The sequence below is a fragment of the Bufo gargarizans genome, chromosome 10, assembly GCF_014858855.1.
Source record: "Bufo gargarizans isolate SCDJY-AF-19 chromosome 10, ASM1485885v1, whole genome shotgun sequence".
Lineage (NCBI taxonomy): Eukaryota > Metazoa > Chordata > Amphibia > Anura > Bufonidae > Bufo > Bufo gargarizans.
In genome coordinates, this window is record NC_058089.1 from 111,782,368 (window position 1) to 111,798,124 (window position 15,757).

The 15,757-nt window shown below is 45.3% G+C and overlaps 1 protein-coding gene across 1 annotated transcript; it reads left to right on the forward strand.

Annotated features, from left to right (window-relative positions):
• Nucleotides 1-373: 373 nt before the first annotated feature.
• Nucleotides 374-12,880, forward strand: LOC122920097 (fatty acyl-CoA hydrolase precursor, medium chain-like). The gene is made up of 13 exons (XM_044269306.1): nt 374-434; nt 1,357-1,561; nt 2,398-2,536; nt 2,828-2,961; nt 3,285-3,438; nt 6,199-6,312; nt 6,879-6,972; nt 7,293-7,471; nt 8,717-8,794; nt 8,887-9,034; nt 10,123-10,272; nt 12,534-12,606; nt 12,694-12,880. Exons 1-13 carry the CDS (start codon nt 374-376, stop codon nt 12,878-12,880), a joined length of 1,716 nt encoding a protein of 571 aa, XP_044125241.1.
• The last annotated feature ends 2,877 nt before the right edge of the window (nt 12,881-15,757 follow it).

Genomic DNA, 15,757 nt, shown 5'->3' on the forward strand with positions numbered 1-15,757 from the left:
ACTGCCTTTTAAAGGCTGTAATGACTATTGGCATTATTGCTGGCTGTAGACGGTACCCACGGGCCTCTGTTCAGAACAGCAGACACCCACTGGCTATGGTGCCCGCCAGAATGGGTCTGTATCTGATCAGAAGCAGATTGAAACTACTGCCATGTGCATGAGGTTTTAGTCTTTAATCTACACAGGGGCAGGAGCCAGTGTGGCGGATAATATACACCACGGGCATAGCTGTCTTGTCCGGCTATAATGGCAACATTGAAAGATCTGTGATGGATATTAACTGGAAATGTATTATCTCTGACCTCAGATCTTCTACTCCATCTAATGACTCTGACCTTGAGGAGCATCCACTGGTGACCACAGCGCACAGGACATGGCGATTCTGCAGCACATTCTGCTCCTCAGCCTCTTCATTCTGACGCCAATCGCAACAGGTGAGAACCAGGGTGCAAGATACTAGAGGGCAGGATGCCGGGGAGTAATACACAACCCACGTAATAAGGCTGAATGCACGCGGCCAAGAACAGTCCCTAGTATGCTGGGCTGGATTCCTGTTCAGAGCAGGAGCGCATGACATCATTGGTTGCCATGACGCTGTGCACTTTGTCACCGCTGCACTACAGTACTACACTATACGAGTATTACTGTAGTGCAGCGGTGACATAAAGTGCACGGCGTCATGGCAACCAATGATGTCATGCGCTCCTGCTCTGAACAGGAATCCTGCCCAGCATACCACGGACCGCTCTCGGCCGAATTTTTGCCTATGGAATTTGTTCACACTTTGTTGGTAAAGGGTTACCACGGACCGTAACTCAGTTCTATGACGGAATGCCTTTTAGAGGCGTTCCATTCAGTCATAATAGAAGTCTATGGGCTGCAAAACGGATTCATCCCGTTATGCAGGGGAGCCTTTGTCACAAAGGGTTAACTGTTTTTCTAACTGTACTTTCGCTTTGTGCCGCCATCTAATAACCCTCATCTCTAAACTACTAAGAGGTTATAAACATGTATGTAAGCCACATTCTTATCAGTAAGATGAGAACTGGGCTATGAGTGTTTATAATGGCAGGGCAGAGATGAGGAGCCCCTCTGCTCCCCAGATGACGGAAAAGGGAGAATCCACAGGTAGCGAATAGAGCATGTCCTCTATGTACATAAAGATTCCATATGGAGTGACTTATCAAGTACAATGCAATACAAAACTGCCCCTAAAGGTGTACATGGCCGTTAATGTTACAGCTAGCCAATGCAGTGCAGCAAGGAGAACCACGCCATATGCGCTATACTATATAATGGGAATATTTCCAGTAGCAATGGTATCAAAATAGCCAGAAAAATTGTTTTTATTTCTAGGTCAAAATGGTGAAAGGCCGTTGGTGACCACGAAATATGGACAACTACGGGGCGTCACGGTGCCGGTAAAGGAAACATCAAGAGTCGTGGATGTGTTTTATGGAGTCCCTTTTGCAAAACCTCCAGTCGGACCTCTGAGATTTGCTAACCCAGAACCTGCTGAACCCTGGACCTCTGTTAGAGACGCCTCTGAGTATCCCCCCATGTGAGTTCATAGACTTGTGATGCTGTTATTTCTATGTCCATACACAATGGCCGTGTTTGGGGTGGCCCCAATGCTACACGGAGTCCCCCGGACACCACTGAGGTGTTGCTGCTCTCCAGAAGGGATTGTAAGGCCTGGTGCACTCCAATGGGAAAAGTCCAGAGTTGGGGGTCTGTAGTAAACCAGATTTTTTATTTTATATTTTTTTTTTTCTGGAAAAATGCAGGTGCAGAACAATACAGACGAGGCGTAGGGCTGGCTTCTCCAGTCTCCTCCCTGGCAGAAGGGTTTGATGCTGAGGAAAGGCTTGAGCTAGCTGTCCTTCTCTTCACAAGGCTGGTACCCTGGTCCCCTAATAACACCAGGGCTAAAACTTCAATTACCTAATTAAATGGGTGATGGGGGTCCCTGCTGGTCCCCCCCCCCCCCCTGCAAGTTGAGGGGTCAGGCAGGGGAAAGAACCACCCTTAGAATTTGGACAACGCAGTGTTTGTCCTGATGGGTAAAACCATAGAACTCAGAGGATGCACTCATGACTGTATATACTGCACATGTGACTTCTGCTGTTGGTGGAACAGAGGGGTGATTACATGCACCGATGACCTCACTTTTGATTTCTGTACACAGTCCACATTGTTACAATGGAAGGAAAACCTACTATTACTATCAGGACCATTACATATAATATAACATCAAATCTATTTTACATCCAGGTTGTAACGGTAAAATAACAAGGGGGTGAATACTTTCCCAAGAAACTTTATATACCTCCATAATGATGTGTATATTTACTAGTGACTTACCTGGAGATGCATTTCATTGCCTCTGTATTTCAGGTGTGTACAGGTAACACAGTATATGACTTTTGAAAGAGAACAGTACCAATCCTCTATTGTGCTGCCCCCGGCCTCGGAGGACTGCCTGTACCTGAATGTGTATACACCCGCCGACAGACACAAGGAATCCACATTACCTGTAAGTGCCAGGAAATCGGAGGGTAATATTTTGATACTTGTCATTTAGTAAACTGGAAAGCTACCATTGCGAAGTATTTTGACCCTGCAGGTGCTTGGGACCCTTTGGAAATTGTAGTTTTGCAGAGTTTCTCTTAAATATTGTCTCCAAGTCATGATATTTCTAGTAAATACACAAAGAGCATAATTCGGTGCAGGTACCATAGATGCGAGTGGTGTTAATGGCATCTTATAGACTGTGGCTTATTAAGAATGGCTTTCCCATAAATATTGATCTCTTCCCCTTTTCTAGGTCATGGTCTCTATACCTGGTGGAGGGCTGGTGTTTGGGGCGGCCAGTACATATGATGGCTCTGCACTTAGCGCCTATGAGAACTTAGTGTTTGTGTCCATACAGTACAGGCTGGGGATCCTAGGATTCTTCAGGTAAAGATCTATCATTCTACATATAGGGTTAATTTACACCCAATTCAGTAGTTTTGTAAATGTATTTAGTTGCTAATCTAATTCTAAGTATCCATTTGTATCTTTGGAGTAATACAGGATATCGGTAAAGATTAAGTAATGTATGTACACAGTGACTGCACCAGCAGAACAGTGAGTGCAGCTCTGGAGTATAATACAGGATGTAACGCAGGATCCGTACAGAAGTAATTCTGAGATGTTTTTCTGTAATGGTTCAGATTACTGTAGGCTTTAGGCAGGCTGTGTGTATTATTTATGTATACATTTTTATTTTTTTTTCTCAGTACTGGAGATGACAAGTTACCTGGTAATTATGGGCTTCTGGACCAAGTGGCTGCTCTCCGATGGGTACAGGAAAACATTGCAAATTTTGGTGGCGACCCCAAGTCTATCACTATAATTGGCCAATCTGCTGGTTCGCTCAGTGTCTCCGCTCTTGTAAGTTCTCTAGTGTAGTGTGGTTTCTCTACATTGAGCTTCTATAATCCTTGGGGAATTTTCTAGCCGGTGTCTGACTTCATAGGAATTCAACTTGCTAACCTGAAACCTCCTTTTTACACAAGTCTAAAGCATCACCCAGAGTATTTTTATTCTATTCCAAAGGACTGGAAATGCACAAGTGGTAATTAAATCCCTACTGTCACAATGCAAACTAAGCTCAAGGATTTATCAGGAAGGGATATGGCACTGACTTAACGTCCATCAGGGACCATCAAGAATGAATGTTCATATGAATGGCCGATGAGGAACAAGCAATGTCAATGTGCCTTGTAGACGGCAATCTGCTGCCCAGAAACAATGCCTCTGTAGGGATGATCAATCATAAGTGATCCCTCGTCCTCATACAGTGACTGCTTCATGTAAATTCAGCCATTGCCTCTGAGCAGGTAATTATCGAGAATGAACCGTTCCTGATAATTGCCTGCTCAGTCAGCCTAGGTAAATAAGCCATCAGACTTGCGGAAAAGGGAATTTCAGGTGAGTAGATCTTGTTCCTCTGTAAATGTTCTTGAAGGTCTGAAACCCAGAAAGATTCCGGTTTGTCTGTCATCCGAAAAATCGGAAAGTTCGAAGCAAACTGGTTTGCTTGTCTTTACAATTAAGCTATTAATTCCAGTGCCCATGGATCACTGGGGATGGGTTTTATTCCAGTCTTTCTGGTGAAAGACTGGAATACATTTACAAAGCTCTGCAGACCATTACCATGGATGTGACTGCATGGGGATGCCGCTAGTCTTATCTGTATTTTCAGGAGAAATTGTTAACCCCTTCAGACAGACATATCATTTGGTCTTCGTGCTCCTGGCAGTCTGGGGAAACCCTAAAATCCTTCCCAATGCAGTTGACGGGGAGAGGATTTACAGATTAGATTCCACAACACATTGGTTGTAGGATATCTGAATTGCCAGGGGAATGAGGTTCAGTCAAAAACGCAACTCTTCCTTTTCTCTAAGCAATGGCGGTGTAGGGATGGTTACTTTTGCTCAGCCTTGGAGCTTCCATCTAGCATACTCCCCCCTAGTTATCTTGATGGCTCCAATTCGGCCCCAAAAAATCCTGGTTCCCCTGCTAACAAATGTCTCAAAAGGTCCTTTTGTGGAATTCCAATCTCTTGCCCCAAAACCCTCAATGTATTAATTTGGCAGCATAGTTTTTGAAAAGTTGATCCTGAGGACTTGGGGCCTGTCTGACATGACTGAGGGGGAAATGAGAGCAAATTCCCAGCAGAAAGATTGAGGTCTTCTACTAGAACTATTTTGGGTGGAGATATGACATCCATGGAGCAGACTTGCTTTGTGGCTACATTGTCTAGACTCTACTTTTAAAGCATTATAGCATTGGGGTAAAGACTTGGCCTTCGGAAGAGAACTTCTACAGATGTAGTTGGTGTATGTGTAGATTTTCAGAGTGCTCTACTTTCAGTCAGTGCCGCACATCTACCTCATTTCACAGGATGTGCTGGGTAACAAATGCAGAGTTTATGCTTTCAGTTTCTTTTCCTGCCTCTGGGAACTTCATCTGAAGTTCCCAGAGATCTGTAATACATAAACCTAATCACCAGGGCAATAAGAATAAAAGCCCAGGAGGAAACTAGGGGAAACTAAATGTCCCTGCACTACCTTGGTACAGGAGAAAATCTTCTATGCCAAACTCTATAAATAGTAGGTGATGTCATAAATCGGCGCAGGCGCACCTACTTCCTGAGGCCAGTGCTGGGAATGCAGACACTGGCCTTCTCCCCAGCAGATGTACAGAGGCCTAGGTCCAAAATTCCCACGGTAATGGGGGAGGGGTTGTCCTAGAGCAAAGCATGGACAGGAAAAACTCTACAGTCTGGACACCAGATGAGCAGAGAGCTTCCCAAGGCTATCTAAGCCGATACGTTGCTTCTGGATAAAATTCCATCATTTTGGACGTGCTGTCTCGTGTGTGTGTGTTTTAAACCTATATGACCTCTGCTCTTTCAGCAAGAACCTTACTTTGTGTAGACCTCCAAAAAGTAACTGTGGAAACAATTTCTCCTTAGTCACTTGTGGCTACCAGTTCTAGCAGAACCAAATAAAATCATGTGGTCAATGATGGCCAGTTGGCAGTGTTTGCCAACGAACACATGCGGTCTGCCATCTTGATTCAAAAGTCCAGCGATGTACAGGTAAGTCCTTGCCTGTGTTGCGAGCCGGTCTGAAATCAAATGCGGTCACCGGGAGCAGGCAGTTCCGAGAACAGCCCGATGAAGGCCCCCAGCGGCTGTTCTCGGAACTGCCTGCTCCCGGTGACCGCATTGGATTTCGGACCGGCTCGCGGCACAGGCAAGGACTTGCCTGTGCATCGCTGGACTTGCGGGCTGCCATCTTGATTCACATGTTTGTTGGCGGACACTGCGAACTGGCCATCACTGTTAGTGGTCACTAAATTAATAGCGGGAACCTTTTCATTGCTGCTGCTTTACTATTCAGCAAGAATGAAATAAAGAATCTGCTGAAGATGTGGAAAGAAATTTTCTGTAATAAAGATATTAGGAAAAAAACACACTATTGTCCTTTCAGCATTTTTCTATGATCAGAAGTGGTCAGATTGTTCTCTGTGCCATAAGCAGAATACACAACTATGCTCAATCATTAAAAAAAAATAAAAAAATAAAGAAAATCAACAAACGTCCGCTCCAAGGGTTTGATATTCTGAATTCTTTTCTTCTAGGTGCTCTCTCCCTTAGCCAAAGATCTGTTCCACCACGCCATCGCAGAGAGCGGAGCAGTAACAATGCCAGGACTCGTGGTCAGTAACTCTAAAGAGCTCGTCCCCTATCAGGAGGTAAGAATAGCCTATCTAGAACAGGGTTTCTCAACTCTGGTCCTTGGGACCCACCTACCGGTCAGGATTTGAGAATGTCCCACAGACTGAATACCTGTGGTAAGTCCTGATGCATTGACACTAATTAGATCACCTGTTCAATATTGAGGAAATCCTGAAAACATGACAGGTGGGTCCCGAGGACTGGAGTTGAGAAGCCCTGATCTAGAAGGAATACTAGGGCTTGAAGAGGTCTCCATGTGGATGAGCCAAAAGGTCAGATGTACCTCTTCCATAATCTGCTGGATTGAAATGCTGCGTTGTCTTCTCTCAAAGGATTACCAGATGGATATTACTGCAGGTACTAGATAGTAGTCCACCCATCCTTCCTTCTCTGGAAAGGTATCCAAAATTATACATTTAAATCTGAGATTTATAACTGGCAGGTGAACCCCTTCCACAATTCCAGTTTTAAACCCACTTTTTGCTGCTCGGCAGTTTTAGTACCTCAAGGGGAGTGAGGCCGGCAACCAGTCCTGAGATGAAGATATGCAATATCTGAATATTATATCTGTTTTCCTCTGCAGTTAGTAGCGAACATATCGGGCTGTTATCTCGCCTCCATAGCCGACTGTCTGAAGAAGAAATCTGAAGGGGTTTCTTGCTATGGCCAAAGCAATGGTAGGTGTTGTCATCGCACGGTATTGCCCTATGGGAAATTTTTTAGAGGCAGCTTCTGAAATTGACCCATATCACTTATCCTAGGCATGGGTGTTAATTGTCAGAAGGCTGGGGGCCCCATACTGATCATTAAACCAGGAGTCCTAAGCCTCCCAGTCCTCTTCACTGCATCACCACAGCCTGGATGAAGCGTTGGTCATGCAGGTGTCCTACAGCTTCATATAAAGTCTGTGGGACTGATGGAGATGACATGTGTTGTGCTCAGCTTCCACTGACGGTCCCATAGACTCTCTGGACTGGATGCATCCATCTATTACAAGACTATGTTCTGTCCTCCTCATATGCTATGTCTTTGCAGGGCCTAATACCCTTTCCTGTGTGTGTGGACGGGGTTTTTCTACCTAAACCAGTGGAGGAGATCTTGGCTAACAAGGAAGGAAACAAGGTCCCTCTTCTCATTGGAATCAATAATATGGAATTTGGCTACATACTTCCACTGGTAGGTGCAAAGCTAAAGTGTAAGGCCCCTTTCACAGGAGCAAGTATTCTGTGTGGGTGTGATGCGAATGCATTGCGTCCGCACAGAATCCGGACTCCTTTATTTCAATGGCTCTGTGTACATGAGCAATGTTTTTCACGCATCACTTCTGCACTGTGTGAAAATCGCAGCATGTTCTGAATTCTGCTATTTTTCACGTAAGGCCGGCCGCATAGAAGTGAATGGGGCTGCATGAAAATCGCATCACCTCCACAAGCAAGTGCGGATGCGCTGTGATTTTCATGGATGGTTGCCAAGAGATGTTTGTTTTTAGTGCGCGCAAAACACAATAAATCGCATTGTACCCACATGAAGAAAAAAATGACTTTGCCTGCAAAATTATTATTTTTTAACTGCGCATCCGGACACTCGTCTGCAAGGGGCCTAAGGCTGGGTTCACACCTGAGTGTATCCGAAAAACGCCTGTAAACAGAGCTTATATCGGTCGTTTTTGTATTTGGAAACGCGCATTCTTGCTATTAACCACAGAGGCGTACGCGCGACAATACGCCCCAAAAAAGCTCCTGTACTTCTTGGGCGTGGGCGTTTTACAGCACGTTCGTATGTGCTGTAAAAACGCTCGGGTGAGAACCATGCCCATAGGGAATCATTGGTTTTTGCCTGAGCGTTTTACAGCGCGTAGGAACGCGCTGTAAAACGCTCAGGTGTGAACCCAGCCTTAGTGTTCGCCTTAGGCCTCATGCACACAACCGTAGTTGTGGTCTGCATCCGAGCCGCAGTTTTTGTGACTCTGATGCGGACCCATTCACTTCAATGGGGCCTCAAAAGATGCAGACAGCACTGTGTGCTGTCAGCATCTGTTGCAATTTTTTTTAACTTTACAGAGCATGTCCTATGGTCTGTTTCGTGGACATGAATAGGCAGGTCTACAATGGGCTGCCCGTTCCGCAAATTGCAGATCTGTGGTTTGCGAAACGTAAAAAACAGCAGGGTTGTGTGCATGAGGCCTTACAATGTATTTTCATGAACTGAACCCACTTGTAGTGGGGGGGCCCATTCAGTCATGTCCACCTTCAGCAGCAAGTCTGGTTACCACTGAGCACGTGCTGTACAGTCTATGTATAGCTGTATGCAGGTGGATGACAAGGTAATTGCTTAACCTGCCATTATTTTATTAATAGCATTGGCTGCTTACTGCCCTATTTTTAGGATATTAATGAGCCTGAATTTTTTTTCCCCATTTAGCTATATAATATAACTGGGATATCAAATGGAATGACACGGGAGACTGTAGTGGAGGAGCTCCAGAATGTTCCTATGCTGGTGAGATGAGCGCGGTCCTTCCTATTCTCCATGCAATTATGATTTGTCTTCTATAAAGAATTCCTTCTCTATTGTTAATGTTCATCTTCTAGCCCCTGAGTAATGAAGTAATTTCTGTGATGGTTGACAAGTATATTGGTGACACCACTGATCCACTGAAGATTCGTGACCGCTTCCTGGACATGTGTGGAGATGCAGCGTTCGTTGTACAGGCTCTAAAGTTCGCGAAATACCATCGAGGTACAGTCCACTCCCATTGTAGCAGTCGGAGGCCCTGGTCCGCCATCATCCTCAGTCTAGTAGCATCTATAACTGGATGGTGTGCTCATGTTACTCCCCTGACCATACTGTTAATGTTCAGGCCGCTACCCCAATCGGCCATAATACTCAAGCCATTGATATCAAAAGTGAGGAACATTGGTTATAAGAAATGTCCTTGTAAGGATCTGAGTGACTCTGCGAAGGGCCGAATTGTGAAGTCTAGATGACTGGTTCACATCTCAAGATCTGCTGGTCTTGTAGGGCGTTTCTGGTATGTAGTTTTTTTTAGTACTGGCCAGAAGTGCTCCAAACTGGACCAGCACCATGGTAATCTCTGGGTCCTTAGTCTGCTCCTGATGACATCTGTGGGCACAGTGCCACTTCCTGCAGTTACTGTATGCACCTCCAGAGCTGTGCCAGTGTATGAGGTTGTATGTAAGGCTACTGTCACACTAGTGTTTTTGTGGACCCATCATGGATCTGCAAAAAAAGCTTCATCACCATAATACAACCGCATGCAACCGTCATGAACGGATCTGGTTGTGATGGATCTGTCTTGAACACCATTGAAGGCCAATGGAGGACGGATCCGTTTTCTATTGTGCCAGATTGCGTCAGAAAATGGCTCCGTCCCCATTGACATTGTGTGCCATGACGGATCAGTTTGGAGGCAAACTGATGCATTCTGAGCAGATCCTTTTCCATTCAGAATGCATTAGGGCAAAGCTGATCCGTTTTGGACCTATTGTGAGCCCTGAACGAATCTGACGGAAAGTCAAAACGCCAGTGTGAACAAAGCCTAATAGATGGATGGCAATGATCTGCATATACATCACAGGCTACTTATCATGAAGTAAACAAATAACAGTCTTCGCTTGTTGGATTTCAGGGTCCCTGTCTACGTTTGAGTTGGTGGGCACAGTGCCATCTTATGCAGTTAATGAATGTACCGCCATAGCTGTGCCAGTGTATGGCGTTAATACCTGGATGGCAATGATCTCAGTGTACATCACAGGATCCTCAATTACTGTGAAATGGACAGAACTTGTAGTCTTCTCTCTCATTAGATGCGGGGCTCCCCGTCTACTTCTATGAGTTCCAGCAAGCACCAACCATCCTGGCTTTATTTAGACCAAAATATGTGAAGTGCGATCATGGCGACGAGCTCATCTCTGTGCTTGGAGGACCCTTCCTGAGGAACGGCGTATTCTATGCTGGTGAGTCGTCTCGTACTGTTACAAGTTATGTCCTGTGAAGACTCTTAAGCCTGTATTAGATGTTGCAAGAATTAAACATAAAAATCGTAATGTTTGTGATAAATACAAAGGTCACTGTTTTCATTTAGTTCCCAGTGATCGTAAAATCATCTGATTCTTGGATTGTCATTTTAAGCATAAAAATTCTCATTTCATCAAGTGCATGTAATAAGTCATCACCCGCTCATTAGGTCAGACTGTAGTATCGTAGGCGCACACTGTTGCTTACAGGCCGGATGGTCACTGTTCCAGACTTGGCTATTATACAGGCCGTGGCTGTCTTCATGATGCACACCATAGGTGGCTGTTCTATTCAACTCTGGCATTAACCCCTCTGTAATATTTGGATTCAGATGCATTAAAGGGAACCTGTCACCCAAAAATCGCCTATTAAGCTGTTTACAGTACCTTATAGTGCTGTATAGTCGTTTCCTGATGCACTTTTTGTTAGTTTTGCAGCATGTATGCTCAGTCAGAAATCGATGTTATATTCAGCTGCTGCCCCGTGCTTCAAGTCAGGCTTGAAGTCACGGGGGCAGCGGCCTCGGCGTCTTACATGGCCCTCTCCCCGCCCCCTGCCTCTGTGACTGACAGCCGAAATCCGATTCCGGGACCGCGCTCAACGGCCGCATGCGCAGTAAAGGGCGGCAGGAGCGCGGTCCCGGCTGCCGCGCGTACTACGCGCCGTCTTACTTTCGCCGCACTGCGCATGCGCCCGACATCCTGTATCAAACGCGCCCGCGCCCAGATGCCGGGCGCGTTTGATACAGGATGTCGGGCGCATGCGCAGTGCGGCGAAAGTAAGACAGCGCGTAGTACGCGCGGCAGCCGGGACCGCGCTCCTGCCGCCCTTTACTGCGCATGCGGCCGTTGAGCGCGGTCCCGGAATCGGATTTCGGCTGTCAGTCACAGAGGCAGGGGGCGGGGAGAGGGCCATGTAAGACGCCGAGGCCGCTGCCCCCGTGACTTCAAGCCTGTCTTGAAGCACGGGGCAGCAGCTGAATATAACATCGATTTCTGACTGAGCATACATGCTGCAAAACTAACAAAAAGTGCATCAGGAAACGACTATACAGCACTATAAGGTACTGTAAACAGCTTAATAGGCGATTTTTGGGTGACAGGTTCCCTTTAACCAGTCCCTGAGGTATTGTCACCCACCTCCACTAGTCAGGTAGTTACTTGCAGGATTAATGCTGGCTTTTTCCAGCTGACATTAATTTCCTTCCAGCTACTGACCATGAGGCCTGCAGAGCACTGCCATTTATCACCTCCCAGCCATGTGCTCATTACATGAATAAAGGCTCTGGGCTTTAATTATTATTTTTGTTTTTTGCCCTCATTGATCTGAGGTCTTTCAGTCAAACAATTTGATTTTAATGCTGTACCGAGACAGCATTAACATGACTCCGGCGAGGCAAAATTTGCTTTAGCCAAAGGGAGACTTTGATGAATGAATTCAGTATTAATGTCTGCTAATTTTAAGATGTTTTAAAAGATACAATCTGAAGTCTGGTACTGGATACTAGCTGGTACCAAACCTGACTTTGGATTGCTAGGGGCAAGGAAGGAGATGGGCCAGCAGGCTGGTGTCCATTACTTTCTACACCTGGTGTAGATGCAGAAAATGGTCTAAATGTAAGATGGCTAGAAAGCGGGCTTGCATTTAGACCAGTGATGCATATGCCTAAACTATGTAGAGGCTGGTGCCCATACATAACTTCAGCGATCCAGCGCAGGGGCTTATTAAGATGGGCATCTAAAACGCAGGTCTTTATAAATGACCCCTGAAGTGTTTGAATTGACTTCAGCTCTACGATCCAAATCTCTATTCGCTCAAGCCTACCCTCAATAAGCAGAATGCAATAATGAAAAGAACTGCCCTAAAGTTGTCTATGGTCTTTGAGGATCTCTTGCAGATCAGGTGACCCAAAAGGTCTCTGCACCCACACACATCAATCAGTAATGGTACAACCTATTATACTTTTAGCCTAAATTACTGAGATTTTGAAAATGGCAAGGAACTGAAGCCTTCTCGCTTGAATTCAGAGGCTGAAAACCATTCTGACCCATTCCTCTCATGGCTGAGAATCTTCTATAATTGTATCCAAACAGATGCATTTTACCCGCACTGGTACATTGTAACAAACAGGACAGGAAGGAGGTTTGTGCTGCTGTGGGGACTGTAGGTTGTCATTAATAGTGGTGGTTTCTTGTCTCAGGACCTGCAACCCCTGGAGAGAAGGTCCTGAGCAAGACTGTTATGAAATATTGGGCAAACTTTGCTCGGACTGGGTAAGTAACCCTGAAGCAGACTGACCGCACATTCACTGCTGTCACCTAGTTATCTGCTTGTTACTAATTCCACATTGTTCACTGCAGGGACCCCAATAGCCCCGACCTGACAACATGGCTGCAATACGGCACAGAAGAACACTATCTGGGGATTAATTTACAGCAGAAATTATCTTCAAAACTGAAGGAGGAAGAGTTTGTGTTTTGGACTGAACTCTTTCCAGCAAAAATCAAGTCCCAGGCAGTGGGTGGAGGTGATCGCACAGAACTGTAGATCCTGATCAAGAAGGAGGAGCCTGACATGAGTTGTAATGCAGAAAACTGTTTGTCCAATTTAATAAAATCTAATTTTGAAGCTTTTTCTCATTCATTTTTCTATGCCATTTTATGTGCAATGTCTGAATGTGTTCTTGCAGAGGTGTCCAATGCAGTCATGGTTTTTACAGATGAAACTCAATGTCCCACAAAAGCAGATATGTAATTGTGTGGAACATTGTAGCAAAACTTGTATTCCTTAGGTGCTCCACATTTATGCCCTTTCTTAATTCTGCCCTGGAATGTGGTCTACCTAAAATAAAATGCACTCTATTCAGTTCCAGCTTTGAGGCTCTGTTCAACAAATTCTTCCAATCTCTGGTCTGTAAGCTTCCAGAGACATGTCCACAAGCAGCAGCTGACCCAACATTGATGTGCAGCTCTGGGGACCTGTCAACGCAACATGTTGCCTTCTGGAAGTTTTTACAGGCCAGGGACCAGAAGCATCATTGACTGGAGCATCTACAGAATCCAGCAGGAATACACATCATGATTACAAGAGGATGGGTCACTGCTTCCCACACTCCTCCTGAATCACTCTGTGCTACGGTAACCCTGCTGCTTCCACCTTATGGTCAGTCACACATTCATCTTTTGCAGAGGGCAGGTCCTGCACCAGGGGCCTCTTCTACAGGTGTTATGAGTTTTTAGAATTTTTGCTGACATGCAAATGGCATCACAACGAGGGACTAATTCCCCCTATGTAGAAGGTGAGTGTCCCTTAGGTGTGGCTTTTGCACTTGTCACAGTGCTCCTACCTGGATATCGAACCCCAATCGTGGTCATCCGCAGTAGTGAAAATGGGGTTAATAGTTGAGGTATAGGTAGAAGAAATTGAGTCCAGACTTGTATTGAAGTTGATACAGCTTTACTTGAGTAAACTTCATAAAGGAACAATCTTCCAGCTTTGTCTTGGTCGTCAGAAGATTTTGGCTTAAGTTTTGGCTGGCAAACACAATTGTCTTTGCTACATCTGTACTCTTCAGCTCTGCTATGCTGACTAAATCAAACGGACTTTTTTTTTTTTTTTTTTTGGCTCTGCTGAACACGACTTTCTGTAGTCTGACTATCTCAATCTTATCTCTTGTCTTGGGGGATTATCCAGGGAATCTTTCCTCCTGGCTCTGAAGCGTGTAACATGGGGCCCATAGGCCCAGGAGAGCAGACTGTGCTCTGCTGGCTGAAACACAGCCTTCCCCCTTACCGGGGGTACTCTCAACTGACTTCAAACTAACACATCCCTCTCTAGAGAGGGCTAGCATGGATTGAAGGTTCCACTCTAGGATAACTAGCTCTGACAATACTGCTGTCATCTGCTAGTAAACCAGGTACATTACACTAACAGTTGCAAAATCGGGAAATGCATCTTCACAGTATGCAGTCTATGGTAACAAATGCATATGATGACACAATCGCCCAACAGAGTGGGGGTGCAAAAAGGTAGTAATGCCACTCTGGGGCATTGCACTTTTAACTCAAAGCCAGAAGTGGATCCAAAGAAAAAAAAATTCAAAAGACCTGGGGTTAAACTTCTATGCCAGAGCTCAGATTCTGCAAAAAAAAGTGCAGCTTTTTGTCCTGTCTTGCTGTGCTCACCATTTTGAAAAAAAATAATTACTCAAACTAGTAATTGGATTTTCCTGAATCCATGATGGGATCTGCCCCCAAAGACAGGAAATATAAAATAGAAAAAAGGCGGAGACTCCCTTCAGTATGTCTGTCCAAGGATTTGATTAACTCTGCCCTGAATGGTTAGTATAAATATCTAAATATATTATTTTTCATAGCAACACACGTGGGTTATCAGCCAAACACCAGAAAGAAAGGGATGGGAAAATCCAATTACTGATAAGAGTAATATTCAGGTTTCCTCCTCACCCACAACAGCACCACGAGAGTGAGTTACTAAAGAACTCCTAGGGTGGGATAACAGCTGAAAGAACCTTAGAACCAAAGGAGAAAAAACTGCAGACGATAGTGTTTGAAAAAGGTAGATGGAGAAGACCAAACTGCTGCCTTAAAGATATCTTCAATAAAGACTGCAGCTTTCTCAGCCCAAGAGGTTGATTGCCCTAGTGCAGTGGTCAGCAACCTGCGGCTCTAGAGCCACATGCGGCTCTTTAGCCCCCTGATATTGGCTCTTCCAGGTGCGGGCTCACATGTACAGTGTGACAGCATTTTCGTTGCCCGTAGCAAAAATAGGTAGGAGGGTGAAGACCAGGAAGCGGTGAAGGCTCTGTACTCACCGCTTCCTGGTCCTCGGTTGTAGGCTGTGCAGGTCTGCGCACAGTGTGAGGCGCTCTGTGACGTCACTCTGTAAACGCCAGTTCACAGCACAGCCGACAGCAGGAGGAACACAGAGCGCGGGTGGTGAGGAGCAGCGGCATCCAGGAGCCGGAGAGGTAAATGCTTTTTTATTTTATGAAACTTGGGGCTGATCTGAGGCAATGAGGTGATGATCATAATGGGGGATGTGAGAGGCATCATGGATGATAATGGTGATGATGAAAGGCATGGGGCTCTTATCTGAGGTCTGATTGAGGGGGTCATTTACTTTAGGGTCTGAGCTGACATCTGATCTCAGGGAGGTCTTATTAACATTGAGGTTCTGCTTAAGTGCTTGAGGCATAAGGTCACTAACTTTTTGAATGTTCGTATTGCGCTTCAAACAATACCTCAGTTCTAAGTTAGTCTCCAACCTTATTAAGAACCAAAGAAATAAATCCTTTATTCAAGCCATCAAATCAGCCTCAGGCCCCCGACTTATTAATACTCCAGCGATAGCTCAGGAGTTTTGCTCCTTTTATTCAAATCTGTATAACCTCCCAATACCCCT

Excerpts from the sequence above, each read along its gene's own strand:
- LOC122920097 (XM_044269306.1), top strand. The coding sequence starts at position 374 with ATGGCGATTCTGCAGCACATTCTGCTCCTCAGCCTCTTCATTCTGACG. Across the intron at positions 435-1,356 it reads TCTGACGCCAATCGCAACAG|GTCAAAATGGTGAAAGGCCG; the intron begins GTGAGAACCAGG and ends TTTTATTTCTAG. Across the intron at positions 2,962-3,284 it reads GGGATCCTAGGATTCTTCAG|TACTGGAGATGACAAGTTAC; the intron begins GTAAAGATCTAT and ends TTTTTTTCTCAG.